The 17,098-nt window shown below is 39.6% G+C and overlaps 2 protein-coding genes and 1 long non-coding RNA gene across 15 annotated transcripts; 1 reads left to right on the top strand and 2 right to left on the bottom strand.

Annotated features, from left to right (window-relative positions):
• Positions 1–1,014: 1,014 nt before the first annotated feature.
• On the bottom strand, positions 1,015–8,007 carry LOC103055236 (uncharacterized). 3 transcript variants are annotated; one of them, XM_025172351.2, is made up of 3 exons: positions 7,864–8,000; positions 6,519–6,603; positions 1,015–3,281 (listed from the first exon to the last, which is right to left on the bottom strand). In XM_025172351.2, the coding sequence occupies exon 3, from the start codon at positions 3,271–3,273 to the stop codon at positions 2,242–2,244; it is 1,032 nt and encodes a 343-aa protein (XP_025028119.1). In that variant the 5' UTR covers positions 3,274–3,281; positions 6,519–6,603; positions 7,864–8,000; the 3' UTR covers positions 1,015–2,241. The 3 variants fall into 3 exon arrangements, with proteins under 3 accessions (XP_025028119.1, XP_007437023.1, XP_025028120.1); XM_007436961.4 differs by lacking the exon at positions 6,519–6,603 and having other exon boundaries at positions 7,864–8,007; XM_025172352.2 differs by having other exon boundaries at positions 6,519–7,989.
• A 34-nt stretch (positions 8,008–8,041) lies between these two features.
• LOC148216774 (uncharacterized) lies at positions 8,042–16,032 on the top strand. Of its 3 annotated transcripts, XR_015795029.1 has the most exons (4): positions 8,109–8,150; positions 11,269–11,354; positions 14,824–14,941; positions 15,896–16,032. It is a non-coding gene; the product is annotated as an uncharacterized LOC148216774 (long non-coding RNA). The 3 variants fall into 3 exon arrangements; XR_015795030.1 differs by lacking the exon at positions 11,269–11,354 and having other exon boundaries at positions 8,042–8,150; XR_015795031.1 differs by lacking the exon at positions 11,269–11,354 and having other exon boundaries at positions 8,092–8,204.
• On the bottom strand, positions 11,398–16,003 carry LOC103055474 (uncharacterized). Of its 9 annotated transcripts, XM_088134570.1 has the most exons (4): positions 15,829–16,003; positions 14,911–15,064; positions 13,262–13,307; positions 11,399–13,118 (listed from the first exon to the last, which is right to left on the bottom strand). In XM_088134570.1, the coding sequence occupies exons 2-4, from the start codon at positions 14,950–14,952 to the stop codon at positions 12,196–12,198; spliced, it is 1,011 nt and encodes a 336-aa protein (XP_087990696.1). In that variant the 5' UTR covers positions 14,953–15,064; positions 15,829–16,003; the 3' UTR covers positions 11,399–12,195. The 9 variants fall into 9 exon arrangements, with proteins under 9 accessions (XP_087990704.1, XP_087990696.1, XP_087990701.1 ...); XM_088134575.1 differs by lacking the exon at positions 14,911–15,064 and having other exon boundaries at positions 15,341–16,003; XM_088134577.1 differs by lacking the exon at positions 14,911–15,064.
• Positions 16,033–17,098: the final 1,066 nt, after the last annotated feature.

Raw genomic sequence — 17,098 nt, 5'->3', positions numbered from 1 at the left:
CTGGACTGTGGAGAAGTTACAATCTGTCTTGACTACTGGAATGTGCTGCATGTGAGGCTACCCTTGAAAAAGTCTAGAAATTGCAAATACTACAAAATAGGGCAGCTAGGCTGCTGACCAGTTTAACATATAGAAATCATATGATTCCTGTAATGAGAGATCAACAGTTGCTGATGACTTCTGGGAATAATTCAAGGGGTGGCACAGACTCAAAAAAGCCCTGCACAGCTTAGGGCTTGACAATCTGTGGGACTGCCGCTCTTGCTATGAACCAGACTGACTACTCAGATGAGCAGGAAAAGCTGTTCTGAAGATACCCTGTTGTCAAAAGTTCGACCATCTGGAACATGAAAAGTGCCTTCTCCCGCATGGCTCCAGAGTTTTATGCACTGCTTCCCTTGTGTTGTTGAAAAGTTAATTCAAGCAAGTAAATTCTCTTAGTGTTGTAATTACATTTGATTATAAGGAGGGGAGAGAAAATGATAAAAAGCAAAAATCCAAGCAAACAACCAGTATCAGAATATCTTTTTTAAAAAATGCGTGTACACTCTCCACTTATTGCAAAGAAACAGTTTCAAGACTTGAAAAACGACCATATACACCATTCTGATTAGCAACATTATGTACAGTAGAGTTGCTGCAATTAAGCTGTAATGATCAATACTTAAAAATGTGATAAATACTGATTGACTTAATATTTACACCCTGCTTTTCAGCCCCTTGGTCTCAGGGCAGCGCACAGCATCCATACTACAGTAATCCAGGACTGGATAATAACCAAAGGCTTTCCAGGTGTTGTTAGGCTGCAATTCCCACCATCTCTCACCGCTGGCCATAATGCCAAGTGCTGCTGAACACTAGAGCTCAACAACAATGAAGTAGGTTATATGCTGTCATGCTTACACAGGTGCATTCAAATCAATGGGACAGGTTAGTCATGATTACCTTAAACCTCTCTGATTTCAGTGGGTCTTTTTTTAAGCGTGACTAAGTCTGGTTCCAATGTAGTAGTAGTAGTAGTAGTAGTAGTAGTAGTAATAATAATAATAACAGCCGCCTAAAAACAAGCTGGAATCTAGATCAAATATTCAAAAACTAAAAAAAAAATCACGGAAGGCGTGGTGAGAGAGGTAGAACAAAATGCTTCCTTTAAAGTACCAATTTGAAGCACTACTAAAGAAGGGGTCAGACAGACCACTTGGAGCAGGGAATTCCATAACCAGGCGTCACAAGTGAGAAGTGGTGTTCCCCATCTGCACCACACAGGGGCACAATGCAGAGTTCCTGAGGAGGACTGCAAGGGACAGTCTCACGTGGCAATCATTTGAAGTTTACAGCCAATAAGCAAAACTTTGGATGGTGCTCAGAAGCAAGTTGCTAACCAGTGTCAATTGAACAAAATTGGAGCTATATACTAATTTAAACCAAGCATACTTCAAGTTGAATTTGTAATCTTGATGCGTTCTGTATCCACTAAATTTTGCAAACCATTTTCAGAGGCAACCTTATATAGAAAGTATTAGAGAAATCTAACCTAGAGATCGTACATAACAAGGATGATTTTCTCGATTTACTACATTTTGAAATTCCAAAGTTGTCTCCATGCATAGTCTAGAATTTGTGGAGGAATACGAACTGCCTTGTGGCCCCAACCTCTATGTCACATCTTTATTCCAGCATCCCATGTGATATAGATATACCCCTTTCGTTTGTAGAAATGTAGGATTTCCTTTTCAAATCTAAGCACAGCAAACTCCCAAGCCAAAAGGGAACAAAGCATTAAGGATGTGGTCAGCAGTGGGGTCCAACTTCCCACCTTCTCCTTATGCACTGATGAGACTTTGGAAAGAGCGCTATATATTTTGCCCAAGCTAAGAATCTATATCAACACATTAATGAGAATTTTTAAAGCATTTTCCTGTAGTTAGTGACCAATAAATCTTTTACATTTAAAACTACAATATTATTTTCTCATAAAATTGAAAAATTGATATTAAAGTACATTAAGTATAGGCTTTCTGGCATTTTTATATTGTAGCCTTGATCCCTGACCTCGATCCTCCTGTTCCATCCACTGCTCTTGGTAGTCACCCTTCTTTTTGCTACACATCTTATTTCAAAATTCTAAAATAAGTCCATCTAGACACATGGATGATGACGCAGATTGTCCTCCAAAAGCTACAGTTTAGAGAGCAAAGATGATGCTAATATTAATAGCCTCTACAGAATTGTCTTTAGAAATTAAATTTTCTGCCCCATATGGATTCTCTGGTGTGAAATAAGGTGCGATTTCTGATTGAAATTTTTCCCACAGTTGGGACATTTATAAGGTTTCTCTCCAGTATGAAGCCGTTGATGTATAACAAGCCCAGAATTGAAGCTAAAGCTCTTCCCACAATCCTGGCACGTATATGGCTTCTGCCCTGTGTGAATGCCTTGATGCGAAATAAGATGCGATCTCTGATTGAAGCTCTTTCCACAGTCAGAACATTTATATGGTTTCTCCCCAGTGTGGATTCGTTGATGTATTACGAGACCAGAGTTGTAACTGAAGCTTTTCCCACAGTCAGGGCATTTAAAGGATTTCTCTCCCATATGGGTCCTCTGATGTGAAAGGAGATGAGATTTTTGACTGAAGCTTTTCTCACAGTTGGAGCATTTATATGGTTTCTCCCCAGTGTGAATTCGCTGGTGTATTATGAGCCCGGAGTTATAACTGAAGCTCTTCCCACAGTCAAAGCATTTAAATGGCTTCTCGCCTGTGTGGGTCCCATGGTGAGAGGTCAGATGTGATCGCTGGTTGAAGCTCTTCTCACAATCAGGGCATTTATACGGCTTCTCTCCTGTGTGGATTCTCTGATGGACCAGAAGACCTGAGTGATTGCGGAAAGTTTTTTCACAAATGATGCAGAGATACGGTTTCTCTGCTAAATGGACAATCTGAGGTCTATTAATGTCTACACTCTGGCAGAAGCTATTTTCCTGCTTGCTAGGTGTGATTTTACTTTCTCCAATGTGGATCAGTTGCTGGATTACTATTTGGTCAAGACTTTTTAAACTCTCCTCCTTGCACTGGCCAGCTTTGACTTGCGTTTTATCAGAAGCAACTTTCTCTCTCCTCTCTGGCAGCAAATGGTAGTGACTTCCAGTCCCCCTTTCCTGCTTACATCTTTGAGGGGTGCTCTCCTTAGATCCTCCTCTAAAGATCACCTGCCTTTCTACACGCTCTGGCTCTTCTTTTATGGACATCTGCTTCTCAGTCTTGGTTGCCATCCCATCACCTGTCGAAGTAAACCATATTTTAAACAAAAAAGAGGGTTTTCATTCTTTTCCACCCATAAAGTTAAACAACAAGGGGCAAAAAGAAGAAGTATGAATAAATAAAGGGGAAAGAAGGAGGAAAGGAGGGTGAACAGAATAAATAGTTCCGGAGGAAGTAATGGCGGACTGAAGATGGCTCTTCGAACTTCTCTGGACAAAGTGCTCCAGACAGTTGCTCCTTGCAAGGAGACTGCAAAGTCTCCGGTGGGTTTTGAGCACTGGGAGGTGAGGGAATAGCCATCTTGCTTAAATCGCAATCAGCGCCTTTAAAATGACACTAAGTTTGCATACTTCCTTTTCTAATCACATTCAGAAATTGCTTATTAACTATTTTTCACCTTGGAAAACTTTGGATCAACAAGTCCAAAAACACCAGGTGAGTCTGCCTTCAATCCTTAATGAAAGAAAATTTTAACTACAAGTTTAAGAACTTAACAATTTTGAATAAATAGCAAAAAGCTAATTAAGACTTTAATTTTTAGAAAGTTATAAACAGATTAAGGGTCCAGATAAATTTGAAATAAGATTTTGGAATTAATTATAAAGAATCCTTCCTGTGGGAAAGTATTTTTCTAAGACATAAAAAATTAAACAATTTTCAAAATTGGACACTAGAGGGAACTAAGGATTTTAATTAAAGGAGAAGAACATATAAACCTGATTAACAGCTGCAGAATGATGCAGAACATTATAACATTGAACATACTAATGGATACTTTTGAAAAATGGAATCAGAAGTTAACATCAACAATGTCAATAGCGATGTTTGCTGCTATGGACAGACTGTGTCCAAAAGATGTTTTGGAAGAAATGGCAGAAGAGGAACAAGGTTTATCTGACAAGAGAGACAGAGTTGACACTGAAAGTGGATCTACAAATGACAGGCTACAAGAATGACATGAAAGAGAGAGAGAGAGAGAGAGAGAGAGAGAGAATCCATTAAAGGTTTCAAATGACATTACCAAGAATCTTGGTAATGGATCTAACCAAGAATAACCTCCAAAATTATATTACAGCAAAAATAATATCAGTTAGTAGAAATTTCAAATGCATAATTATAAGTTGAGGAAAATAAATCTGAGGTATGGAAAGACAACATTATCCTTCCATTTTACTCCATTGATCTGTGCTGAAGAATGATTAGACAAAGAGTTTGTATTTATTTTTTTTAAAAATAAACAAAATAATAAATACTCTGTTAGAAAATGTTTTGCTTATGTAAGATTTCAGATTCAGAAACTGGCACTTCTGGTTAAGCAGCATCTTATAAACACACTACACATACTTTCATACCCCAGGTATCAAATTTAAAATAATCCATGGGGAGTGGAAGTAAATTTTACTGGGGTTGCAATGCTGTGGTGTTGTGACTGTAGGTAATTTCCCATTTAGTTGGTACTCAGCACACTCCCACACCCCTACATCCACATCCAAGCAAGCATGCACGCCACTCAGTACGGCTAGAAAAAATGTTAACTTGACATTATTAAACACCAGCAAGTATCACACACAGTTAACTGGTAAAACCAGGACAAAAGACAGGCAAATGCAGGGAGAGAGACACTAACAAGGATTTACGTTATCTAGATGTTTCTAGCTATATATCAAAAGGACACAGTCACTGGAAACTATACTGTGGGTAATTAGCACAGACAGTCCCCAAGGGACTGGCCTTTGCTTATTCCAGCTTTAACTCTTTTAAGTACATAATAGGAACTGACTAGAAATGGAAGGTAGGACACCAGGTGATCCAGCCTCAATTCTGCACCACAAAAGAAACAATTTGATGATGCATCTAACATGTGGAAGGACAGCTGAAATTCTCTCCCCATCCACACTATTTTCCTCTGAACAATCATTCTTTGAGGCCCAGTATGAAAATTGCCTCTGAAAAGCCCATAAGCAACGCTTCAAAGCAGCAGCTGTTTCCTGCCACGGTGCTCTACAAATTAATATTCAGTGGTACAATGTCACTGAACAAAAGTAACAGCCTTCTTGGCAAAATCAGGCATCACTACACTGGAGCTTAATTCACATTTATTTGTGATAAAAACATAACACAAGGAATCATATAAATCTCCCAGCCCTTTAGCAACGGCTCAGCAGCAGTTTGCAACTGAGTGTCTCTAGCACGTATCTGCTATACCTTTGGAGATAAACTGATTCACACGCACCTAATAGTAGAATAACACCCAGAAAGATAGTATCATTGGTTAGGTTTATTGCCAAGGAGGTAAGAGGTTAATATGCCACCTTGGAAACTGAGTGAGCCAAACTCTAGCACTCATTTATTAATGAATTCTTTAGGGTGGGAGAATCCAAGAACTGTTTGAACCTCTTGTTCCTTGAATGTCCAAGAAATTGACATTATGGTATAACTCAAATTTGAAAATAAGAGGGAAGATGTTGTGGTGGAATGCTTGGGTTAAACAAAGGATTAATACTTTAAATCAGTTGATTTCTAGTGGTTGTTTTAACTATTTTGAGAAATTGCCTTTTGAGATTGACCTACCTGCCTACCTGCAATACGGTATATAGAATTGAAACCTATGTTAACCAAACAGTTTGGCCCAAATTCTTTAGCAACCTTTAGAGGTACCAGTAATTTTAACTTCCTTATGAAATGCAGTGTTTGGACCCAAAAAGTGAAATGAAAGTCAGTATTAATTATATTTTTGAAGCCTGGAATGAAAAATTGAAATATCCAGTTTTGGAGAATCAATCGGTTCAGGTATTAACAAATGCAAAATATACATCTTATGATTTATAAATAAAACATATTCACAGGAAAATATTATTTTGGGTTTACTGGACCCCTCAAAGAATGTTTAAAAACGGACAGGGCAAACGAGTAGGGCAAAGAGGATAATTTTATGAAATTGGATAGAAACCTACATTCCTGATTTTAAGGAAGAGATTCAGAATATGAGTTATCTGTTTTTGAAAAGTCTCTGTGTTCTAAGAATAAGATGACCATATGTTGTGAAATGGTCTATATTTAGTGATATGCTTAACAGCTGGATTAATTTTCTATGGTTATTTATAACTATTATATGGATTTTTTTCTGTTAGTTTTTTCTTCTTTTTTGCACATTTAGTTTATTTTAATCACTATAATAAATTTATCTTTTTTTTTCACTGCATAAACACTAAAGCTTTGGGGGGGGGGTGTTATGTAGACTTTTTAAACATGTCACCATTTCAAACCAATTTTAAAAAAGCTGATCCTGGAATATCCATCTCGTTTCTTTCCCAGCCTGAGATCTCACATCTCTTGCAGACCTGACGATAAAGAAGAAATGATTGTTTCATATTGCTTTGTCTCAAATTGTTTAAATACTGTATACTTCCCAGAGTCATAAATGAAGTTCAGCAGACTATAAATTAATTAAACACATAAATAAATGGTGATCCACGTGGGACTAGAGCCCACTACCTGAGCAATTCCATATATACTGAAAGTGCATTCATTCCAAATAGCTGATAGCGTAATCAAAATAATTCTGGATTATGTATTCAGAGATTATTTTCTCTATGAGAAAATTTACATAATCTAGAGCTTCTTTTCCTTGGAAAAGAAGGCAAGAGGAAATGTGATATATCTAACACCATGCCCAGGTAGATAAGTTTTAGACCATTTTGTACAATACTGGAATTCAAGATTATTCCATGAAGCTAACCAGTGGAAGAAATATTTTGCATACTTAAAGCATGTTACTCTCTGGAACAGAACCATTGTGCCCACCAACTGGCACTGCTAAAAAGACATTTTGCAAATTCAGGGAGGAGATCAACACAACCAGCACTGGAAGGGGGCAGGAGAGAGACTGCAAAAAGCCCGTGGACTTAACCCCACTTCTGCACTTCACCCCTGCAAATTTACACTGACCCAGAGAAAGCAAGATCTGTCAAATCGAGCTCAACTCCTGGCCGAGTTTTCTTACTAACCACAGGGAGGCATTTTGCTGGGCCTTTCCTAGGATGCTTTTCCATTTCCCCGTCTAGCCAACAGCCTTCGTATTTTCTGGAAGCATTACCCACGCCCGATCCAGACAAGGTCGGCCAAGGGCTGCCTGATGATGGGCCGAGTGAGGCACCCCTGATTGCCCGTCCATTGATAGCGAGCATCAGCCACGGGGAAGCTCCAGCAGTCAGGAGCCGCTCGGAGGCTTCTCTCAGTCCACCGGCTGGCCATTGTCTGGGCTGGAACGCCGGCCTGAACAGATTTTGCCCTCAGGGCTCTTTCACAACAAAATATTCCCGAGCAAACCCCCCCAACCTGACAAACCAAAAGAATGGCTCATCCTTCAGTTCGTACATTAAATAGGAACTCCGTACTTCAGTTTAATTCATTAATATTAATATCAATACATCTTAATTTTATAGAGCGCAGGTTCCAATCGCAGCTCGGCCCGAGCAGAGTGGCAACCTGAATAATATCGGATGCAAGTCCACCGTATAAAAGTGGTGTATAAAAGGTTTTCTGGGTGGACTGCGATAAGTATTTCTTTTCTATATTCCGCCCTAGAGTCTTTCTTTTACCTGACCCACTCTCAGTTTATTCGGAGTTATCGCTAAATTGATGATAGTCTTCACTCAGGTCGAGTGATGAAGTGCTGCTTCAATGTCCGCCGGGCCACCTATCCTGCTCCTATCTATCTCGCGGCGTTCACGATGGCGGCAAGTCTGTTTACTACAGGAAGTTCATCCTCCTGGCTCAGCTGAGCGAAATGGAAAAGGCCAGATACTTCCTAGGAAACAGTAAGCGGAGCCCTCTCCTGGCAAGATGGAAGAGGAGCTTCTTCTACGCCGAAAAACACTTATTTTAGGTGCCGCCCACGATAAGGTTTTTAACTTACCAACGCCTTTTTCTTCAAGGCTAGGTTTGCATGGAACTAATTTCATTATTTTTCTGAATGCAAAAATCATCTTGTTTCGCCAGCTCCAGGTTACAGTGATTGCTTTTTTATCTGCAGGGAGCTTTATTGCTACGTATTTACTGGCAGGATACTATTCAAAACATTATTCCCCCCATCACTACTCTAAAATTATGCTGAACATTCAGACATATGCATTATGTCACATTTGAATATAAGTACTATCTAGGATGCTAAATAATATAAAAATACAATATATTTAAAAATTGTAATTATATTATAATAAATATGTTATTATACTAATTAATATATTAAAATAAAAATATAATTATACATAATGTATAATTTATCTAATGTATATTATATATAAGTATTATCTAGGATGCTAAAATGTGGAAGTAGAATTATGAGGAAGTTTCCATGTACTGTGGTCAGAAGGAGCTATTTTTGGATGCTCCCTGGCGCTAAAACAAAAATCTCAGCATATCAGAGAAAGGCATCTTTAATTATGGATTTGTTTCTCACTTGCAGGTCAATCATAAAGATTCTTGATGATTGGTGCCTTGCGCTTATCATCCCTATATTATTGTGGGTCACAGTCAGCCAGATGTTTAGACTGGATTTGGCATTTTTATCCACCCATCGAGTCCTTCCCAAGGACCTGGGATGGACAGATGTTGTTGTTTGGTGGTGTTAGAGGTATCGTCACAGGATTTAAGCTGTTTCAAGTAAAGCTGCCTTTTGCAATTATTATTATTATTATTATTATTATTATTATTATATTTTTATCTTTTTAATATATAACTCAAGACAGCAAACATAACTAATACTCCTGCCTCCTATTTCCTCGCAACAACAACCCTCTGAGGTGGGTTGGGCTGAGAGAGTGACTGGCCCAAAGTCACCCAGCCAGCTTTCATGCCTAAGAGAGGCCTAGAACTCAGAGTCTCCCGATTTCGAGGCCAGCACCTTAATCACATAAAAAATATTAAAAAGGAGGCAAGGTAACATTCAAATTACCAGCCAATCAGATACATTAATGGAATCTGCAAACTTCATGCAGGCTACTCCTGTTGGAAGTTCTGAGATTGGCTGCCTAATCAAAACATTTTTGTGAACAGGGATGTTAATTTGTGGGTGACCCAATTTATAGTTGATCAATGTTTAATTTTGTACCATTTGGCTGAGTAATATAATGCTTCATATCAAGGAACATTTTTTTGCTGCTTTTGTTGATTTCAAAACAGCTTTTGACTCTACAGTATTCCAAGGGGGAAATTATGGAGGACATTGGAAGTTTCCACAATAGATCATCTTTTTTTACTCATTTGTGCCCTGTATGAAAATATCTGTCTGAGGATTTGTTGAACATCTTCAACTTTTCAAAAGGAGAGAGAGGGGGAGGGAAGGAGGGAGGGAGAGAGAGATGAATCAGGGCTACCTTTCCAGTTTAATTTTTATATTAATTTGTTGGTTCAAGCAGTCTCTGATCCTGTCTTCTATGCTCCAACAGTGGGTAGTAGACAGATTCCTATGTGTGTTGTGCTGTTGAAGAAGTGTTCAGTATTAATTATGCTAAGACCAAAGTCATGTTTTTTTCTAAGCGCTTAATGAAATGTAGCTGGCATGGACTTGAGAGAGAGCAGGTTAAAACGTACAGGTACCTGAGCAGTGTCTGCTAGTCTCAGGTTCCTGGGTGGCTGGGATCATGCATATTATACAGTTGCTGAGAGATGTGTAGCTGTGATTTTTAGGGTTTTTTGACCAATAGCTATGCTTGCTGGAACTGCTTGGGAGCTCAAGTTCACCAATATCCGGAGAGCCACAGATTCCCTATCCTTGTATCAAACCTCTGCAGTATTTTTCAACACAATGGGTTGCCAATCACAAACGGAAAGTCTGATTAGTTTTACTTAAAACCAATTCAAGACCCACCTTTGTTGAAGACTTAACAGTTAGGTCTTAGGTACAGTGCAATGAACTAGTATGCTAACTGACATTTGGATTTAGCAATCAGAAAAGATCAAATTCAGGACCTGGCAAACAAGTTGCAAAATCAGACAACTGCACACAGAACATCTCAGTGTGAATGGCAAGATATGTACTGTAGATAAAACCCTTCCCCAGTCAGGCGCAGTCTAAATATCTTAGATCACAACTTCCATTATTCCTCAGCCAGTGTCCTTACTGATGATTATTGAAGACCTAATCCAAACCATCTATAAAGTGCCAAGCTGGAGAAGGCTGAAGGCTAAGATCCCATATTCAGAATAATAATGAAAAATTGGGACGGACCTCCTGTCTTTTCTGATTGGTGATAACTCTTCTGCACGGGAAGAGAGAGAAATCCATGGCTGCCGCAATCCTTTGCTTTTCTTATCTGATGGACCGGCGCGTTGCCAGAAGTACTACTGCAGTCTGGATGAAAAACTGCAGAGGGGGTGGCACCCAAGATTCTTATTTTGATTATTACATTTTAGGCTCAGAAAAGAGAGCAAATGCATGTAAAAATACAAAACCAAAAAGATTAAGAAAATCAGGACAGATAGATCTCCTAACTGCATCCTGGGCCATTCTGAACGAATTGCTGGACTTAGGAGAGGTATCGTTGATATTAAATCAACAAAGATAGGCTAGCTAATATGCTTTCAAAGACTAGAATCTGCCTCATCAAATATATGCAGTGCTATTCTCCATTGCAGATGTATGTATATATACTTATAAATACACAGACATAAACACCTAGACAGGAGGTAGAATTCTAATCAGTAAGGCAAGAGGGATGTAAAAAGCAGGGAAATAAGATAGGGACAATTCAGTTAATATATGCTGAATAAGTACAGAATGTATGAAAGCAAGTGCAATCCTGGATAACACCATCCTCATATCAATAATGAGTTAATTAATCTCAGTAGTGACATAAAAAAATTCTATAGTTTCTCCTCAGACAAAAATAAAATAAAACTGAATTTCCTAGAAAACTGTACTCCAGCAGTTTCAAAAGATTTCCTTGATTTTTTTTTTTTAGTCTTTAACGTGTTAATAAAACTCTTCCCTATTTCTGCTGCAGCAAAGTAAGAGTTAAAAAACAAGTGAAAATGCATGAAGTGGTGTATGGATACAGTGGAAGCAAGGTTGGCTTACAAAGATAGGAAGGTATGAAGAGGTATAATGAACATTGCTGATATAAATTAGGTTTAGTTAGCTTTTCTTTTCTCTCCCGCTTCTAATTTCTTTTGCTTACTATTTCTTACTCTTTATTTATATTTTGTCCTCAAACAGAAAAGCGCAGATAAGGAAATTGCATGATGAATATGTATCTCTGTATACAGTAAGCTATCAATCACCCTAGGAATTGTTGATAAATTGCCTAGTGCATGCAACCCATTAGAACCAGCGTGCCCATCGGAAATTATGAAAATATATTGTGGGCACTCCCAGGATGATTGCCTGAGAAGGTCACCAAGCAATTGTCATGGTAGATATGGCCCTTCATGGAATACCCATTTTCCAGAAGGACCACATTTCAACCCCCAACACATTTTATGGGACACCACAATTTAGCATTTTTGTCAAGAGGGGAGGGGGAGGGATTGAGCTCATTTCCAAACAAAACACGGGGTTGCAACCTCTCACCATATTTATTTTCTAAGGAAGCTCACACAGCCTGTATAAGATCCACAGGCATTCCGTCAAATAAGAATGTTACTAGAGGCTGGTGCTTTGCAACACATAAACTTTCCATTAGTTTCTTTTTAATTAAAATAATATTTGTTAAAAAAGTCAGGTGGGGCAGGGATCCTAAAAGTCCCAAGGGAAATGCAATTATGCTATCTTACTTTAAAAAAGAATGCTCTTGACACAGGTTGCTTACAATCTAAAATTAGATCAAACAATGTATGATGGCTTGGTTAGAGGAACAAAGAAGAATATAGCATCCAAAAATATACTGTATCTTAAGATTGGAACTCATAGACGATTTCCCAGTGTTCGGAATTTATATAGGTTTTTCTACAGTGTGGATCTTCTGATGCCTATTTAAATGTGATATCCACCTGAAGCTTTTCCCACACTCTGAGCATGAATAGTGTTTCTCTCCCGTATGTACCCTCTGGTGTGTAAGGAGACTCGCATTCACATGGAAGCTTTCCCCACAGTCAGGGCATTTATAAGGCTTCTCAGAGGTGTGTACTCTTTGGTGCCTGATAAGGACGGAGCTGTAACTAAAGTTTCTCCCACACTCAAGGCACTTATAAGGTTTCTCTTTTGTGTGTATTCGCTGATGGATAAGGAGGTTGGAGGTCCGATTGAAACATTTCCCACAGTCTGAACACCGGAAGGGTTTTTCACCTCCATGTTCAATCTGGTGCCTGATGAGATCAGAACTGTATCGGAAGTTTTTCCCACATTCTAAACACTTGTAATGTTTCTCCCCTGTATGAGTTCTCTGGTGGATAATCACGTGTGAAGAGTGATTGAAGCTTTTCCCACAAGTCAAACAAGTGTAGGGTCTTTCTCCTGTGTGGATTCTCTGGTGAGCAATGAGGTGTGAACTCTTGCTGAAGTTCTTCCCACACTCAGTGCACTTGTAGGGCTTCTCGCCTGTGTGGACTCTTTGATGGGCACTGAGAGCAGAGGTTCTGTTGAAGATCTTCCCACAGTCAGGACATGGATGCTGTTTCTTGGACATTCGCTTTCTTTGCCGAATTGACCATTCCTTGGAGCTTCCTTGAGACGCAATGGGCTTGATTCTTCTGGATCCAGAGTGTCTGGCTTTTTGTTTTCCTGTTCTCTTCTGGTTTTTAGAAGCTGCTTCTACCTGGGAATTATTCTTTTGGGGTATTCCTCCCATTCCCCTGTGTAGCTGTACCTGTTCTGGACTTTTTTCCTTGGAAGTGTCTTCCATTTTCTGTCCAGTGGCTGGAATAGAAGAGAAAATAAATAATTCTGAGAACATACCACAAACCTGGAAAAAGAGCAAATAATAAATGGCATTTAGGAAGTATCTTCCTGAACTTGGAGGACTATATGCTACATCCTAGCAGTGATTCTTTCAAGCTAACCTGTAAGGCGGGTCAATTTTATTGCCTCCACACCCTCCAGCTGAATCTGAAACACAGTACAAAATAAACTCATGAGCTAAATTCAATTCCTGATGACAACAGGGATGTTAGAAGTGATTTGCCATTGCCACTTTCTGCACAAAAAAAAAAGGGGGGGGTTGCCTGGGGTTTGCCCCAGGCTTGCCTATAGCCTTAGGATTCCCTGGAAGTCTCCCAGCCAAATACTAACAGGTCAGACTCGATTTAAGTATTACCCAGAGTCAGATACATGGCAACTTCCAAGTTTATAATTTAACTAAGAGATGAACTTATGATGAGTGATTTACAGCCTTCTGACTTTAAATACAGTACTGCATTTTATTAGATCAACCATAACCAAGACATTCTTGTAGGAAATGGAAAGAGTGAAATCAAAGTGATCAATGACAATAAAACAAGCCCAATTTTTACTGATAGCTTTCCTCTACCCAACTGATTAGAATAAAGTGATATAGGCAGGACCCTTTGGTAAAGAAACAGGTATCATGCAGGGGAATGGAATTGAAATAACAACTTTAGATCTGAAAAAAAGTGTCAATTTAAAGATAAAGAGCAAAAGGGTTTTGCTAAATTATAATCCTGTGCAACCCCAACCAGCTCAGCCAATAATGGGAGACTCTGCATGTTGTAACTTAACAAGATTCCCCACTCTGGATTAAATTTGCACGTCCCATCACTTGAATGTTCATCCTGAATGTATTGCAGCTGAACAGTCATTTATTGTTATCGCTATACAACAAAAGTCAGAAATCTTTACTAACTGACCACCTCCACCTCCTCCTATCCTAAAAAATCAATGAGGGGTTTTGTACCAGATGTGTTTCAAAAGGCTTGTACCCTAACAACTGTAAAATAAAATTGGCTACGTGTTACAGTCCAGGCAAAATATAGTCTAGGCCAGTGTTTCTCAACCTTGGCAACTTTAAGATGTGTGGACTTCAACTCCCAGAATTCCCTAGCCAGCCATGCTGGTCTAGGCAATATGTGAGGGTGGATTCAGTGCCATCAATTTTTTCCCTACTTAAGTCGGTTGAAGTGCTCCCTTCACAGTGACTCTTCTGCTGTTAGTTCCCTGTGTAGTGAGATTGTTTTTGGGCCACAGATGCTCTTTAAGCCTGGGTCATCTGCCCTGTCCATACAAGACCATGCTTTTCTAACCTTGTTCTCCACTGATTTGCTAAATTCATGGCTGGGAGTGCTGGGAATTCTACTCTTATAACACCTGGAAGCTGCTACATTGGGACAAACTGGAATACTCCATCATCCACAATTTTCAACCAGCTGGGATTTCCATGAAAATTGATACAGTTCCCCCAAAAGCTTGCTGTGGTAGGATATATAGAATCATCATACACAGAATGAGCTATAAGGGGCTGAAATGTGGCACTCAGCAAGAATAAAAGACAGTATCACAGGATGAACTGCACTACCTCCTACAGTTTGATCAACAGTAGACTAATAAGATGCATCTGACTGATCTCTCTCTTTCTCTCTCTCCCTCCCTCCCTCCCACCTTGGGCCAGTCTCCCTGTCTCAGCTGGAAGAAGGTGACTGCAAATCACTTCAGTATTACTGCCAAGAAAATAAGATGGTCATGTCCATGAACTCACCAAGAGTTCAGCCTGCATGCGACACAACATAGTAAGTAACATACAGAACCAGTTTGGTGTAGTGATTAAGGCACCCCAGGAGACCGTGAGTTCTAGTCCCGCTTTAGGAACGAAGCCAGGTGGGTGACCTTGGGCCAGTCCCTCTGTCTCAACCCTAGGAAGAAGAAGGAGGCAAGGGCAAACCACAGCTGAAAATCTTGCCAAGAAAACTTCAGGGACCAGTCCAGGCAGTCTGATCACTGACTCAAAGGCATTAAAAAAAAAAAAGTTACAGTACACTGGCAGGCAAAGTTTGTAACCAGAGACCCCTTTTAAATGGAAAGGTGAGAAATTACACTTGGAACCTTCTACTGTACATGCAAAAATCTTGTTCATGACTAATTATGATTCCAACTTCCCAATGCAAAATAATAATAATAAAATAAAATACCTGGATGGAATGACATCTGATGGACTATAGTCCACAAAACCATTTGTAATAAATTAGTCTTTAAGGTGTCACAAAGCTTGCTGTTATTTTGACAGAGTAACAATCCTCACATAATCCATCTAAGATAAGCTTTCATGCATAAAATCATGAGAATAAAAGGAAAGTGCTCTTCTATCAAGAAAATATGGCAACTGATTTATATCTCCTCCTCCCGATATAGATTAGTTGAATCATAATCGCTGCCCTCCCTCTCTCCACTCAGCTTCCAGTATCTCAGAGATTTTGAACAAGTGTCCCTCCATGTATACCTTTGCTGCAATGTCCTCCCTCCGAGACCCCCACAGATTTAGCAAAAAAATTGCATCAGATCTGATGATCTACTCGTCTCTGATCAGAACAGAATAAAATATCTATTCATCTACGGGCGCCCTCCACATGTAACTCGGTGAAAACAGCTCCCTATCCTCTTTTCTCGTCCCTTCACACACCTATCCGCGTTAATTCTCCAGTTTAATTATCCTCCAAAAGCATTTCCCTTTTTCTTCTTCCCCAAAGGCTGTCCCTAAGTCACGGAGAACCACCCAGCGTTCGGCCAAGCCGGGCTTGCGAAGGAGCTCAGTCCCCACTTCGGTCGGACAAAGAGGAAGCTCGAGTAAGCCCAGCGTCTGCCGAAGAGAAACAGACCACCGCGGCGGCGTCGACGCGCCTCGCTCTGTCGCCGAGTCAGGATGTTCCTCAGCAGAGAGGAAGAGGGAACGACTTCCTCTTGGTTTTCCTAGCCGAAATCGAGAGGCCTCTGGCGGCCACCGCAGTTTTCAACATCGGAGGGTTTTATTTATTTTTGTTCTCTCTGGGCGTGGGGAGGGCAAGATTATGTTGACGAGGAAAAAAGCAAACAGCCGAGAGCGTCTTGCCACGTTAAAGGCAGAGAGATTGTGGAAAGTCCCGCTGAAGTTCGTACAGCTGAGATCCGTCAGATCGAAACCCCTCTCCTGATAGATCGGTGAGGAAGACACCGGCAAGGGCGTGATGAAGAGCAAGAAATGGAAGCGTTTATTCACGCCGGTTGCAGTACTTTGGCAGAACAGAATATTTTATTATTTGCTTTGTTAAAAATAAAAACAAAAAACCAACTGCCAAACACAGGATGTTGGAAAGTATTTATTTATTCATGTATTTTTAAAATTTTTTCCAAATGTCTCCTCAAGGCATTAACCCTTGTGTAAGTTTTCCTGTGTTATAAATGAAAATAAAAGCAAAGACATGAAAACAAATGCCTGTGAACGAATTGACTGGTATGCCCTCTGGCTGAGGTGATTTATAGGGCAAAACACCCCCATAAATTGCAAGGGGCAAAATTCTTAGACATGTAAAGGTAAATGTTCAATTACTTTATTTAATCTGCCTGGAAGGCAGGGTAAGACTATTTAGTAGTAGAATCCACTTGATTTCTTTTTCTGTCTCATTATTGTCCCCATGAAGATACTCTATGAATCTTTGAATTAAACATGTCTCTCTAAGAATTTTGCCCCTTTAACTCATAGAGCTTCACTGTACTTGGAATTCCTCCATCCTTTTTTCTCCATGTACTAAACCCTGATGTGGTTGGCTTTGGTTTAGAGTGTTTGTGAATCTATTTATTGTGGTTTATCAAACTAACCATGACTTACCACAGTATTGAATCCAGCTTTCATCTCTTGATCTCAGACATACTTGAAGTTCAGTGGGAATTCAAGTACCCAAATTGCATGGTGAGCT

The sequence above is a fragment of the Python bivittatus genome, unplaced genomic scaffold, assembly GCF_059951505.1.
Source record: "Python bivittatus isolate LINGU-HERP-01145 unplaced genomic scaffold, Pbiv_v1 ctg000080_np1212, whole genome shotgun sequence".
Classification (NCBI taxonomy): Eukaryota; Metazoa; Chordata; class Lepidosauria; order Squamata; family Pythonidae; genus Python; species Python bivittatus.
This window is presented reverse-complemented; position numbering and strand designations above follow the sequence as displayed.

Bases quoted from the DNA above. Each gene is read 5' to 3' on its own strand.
- LOC103055236 (XM_007436961.4), bottom strand. From the start codon at position 3,273: ATGGCAACCAAGACTGAGAAGCAGATGTCCATAAAAGAAGAGCCAGAG.
- LOC103055474 (XM_015889595.3), bottom strand. From the start codon at position 15,285: ATGAACAAGATTTTTGCATGTACAGTAGAAGGTTCCAAGTGTAATTTC. The intron at 13,308-14,910 runs GTGAGTTCATGG...ACTGTGTTTCAG, and splicing joins GCATGCAGGCTGAACTCTTG to ATTCAGCTGGAGGGTGTGGA. The intron at 13,119-13,261 runs GTTAGCTTGAAA...CTTCTATTCCAG, and splicing joins AAAATTGACCCGCCTTACAG to CCACTGGACAGAAAATGGAA.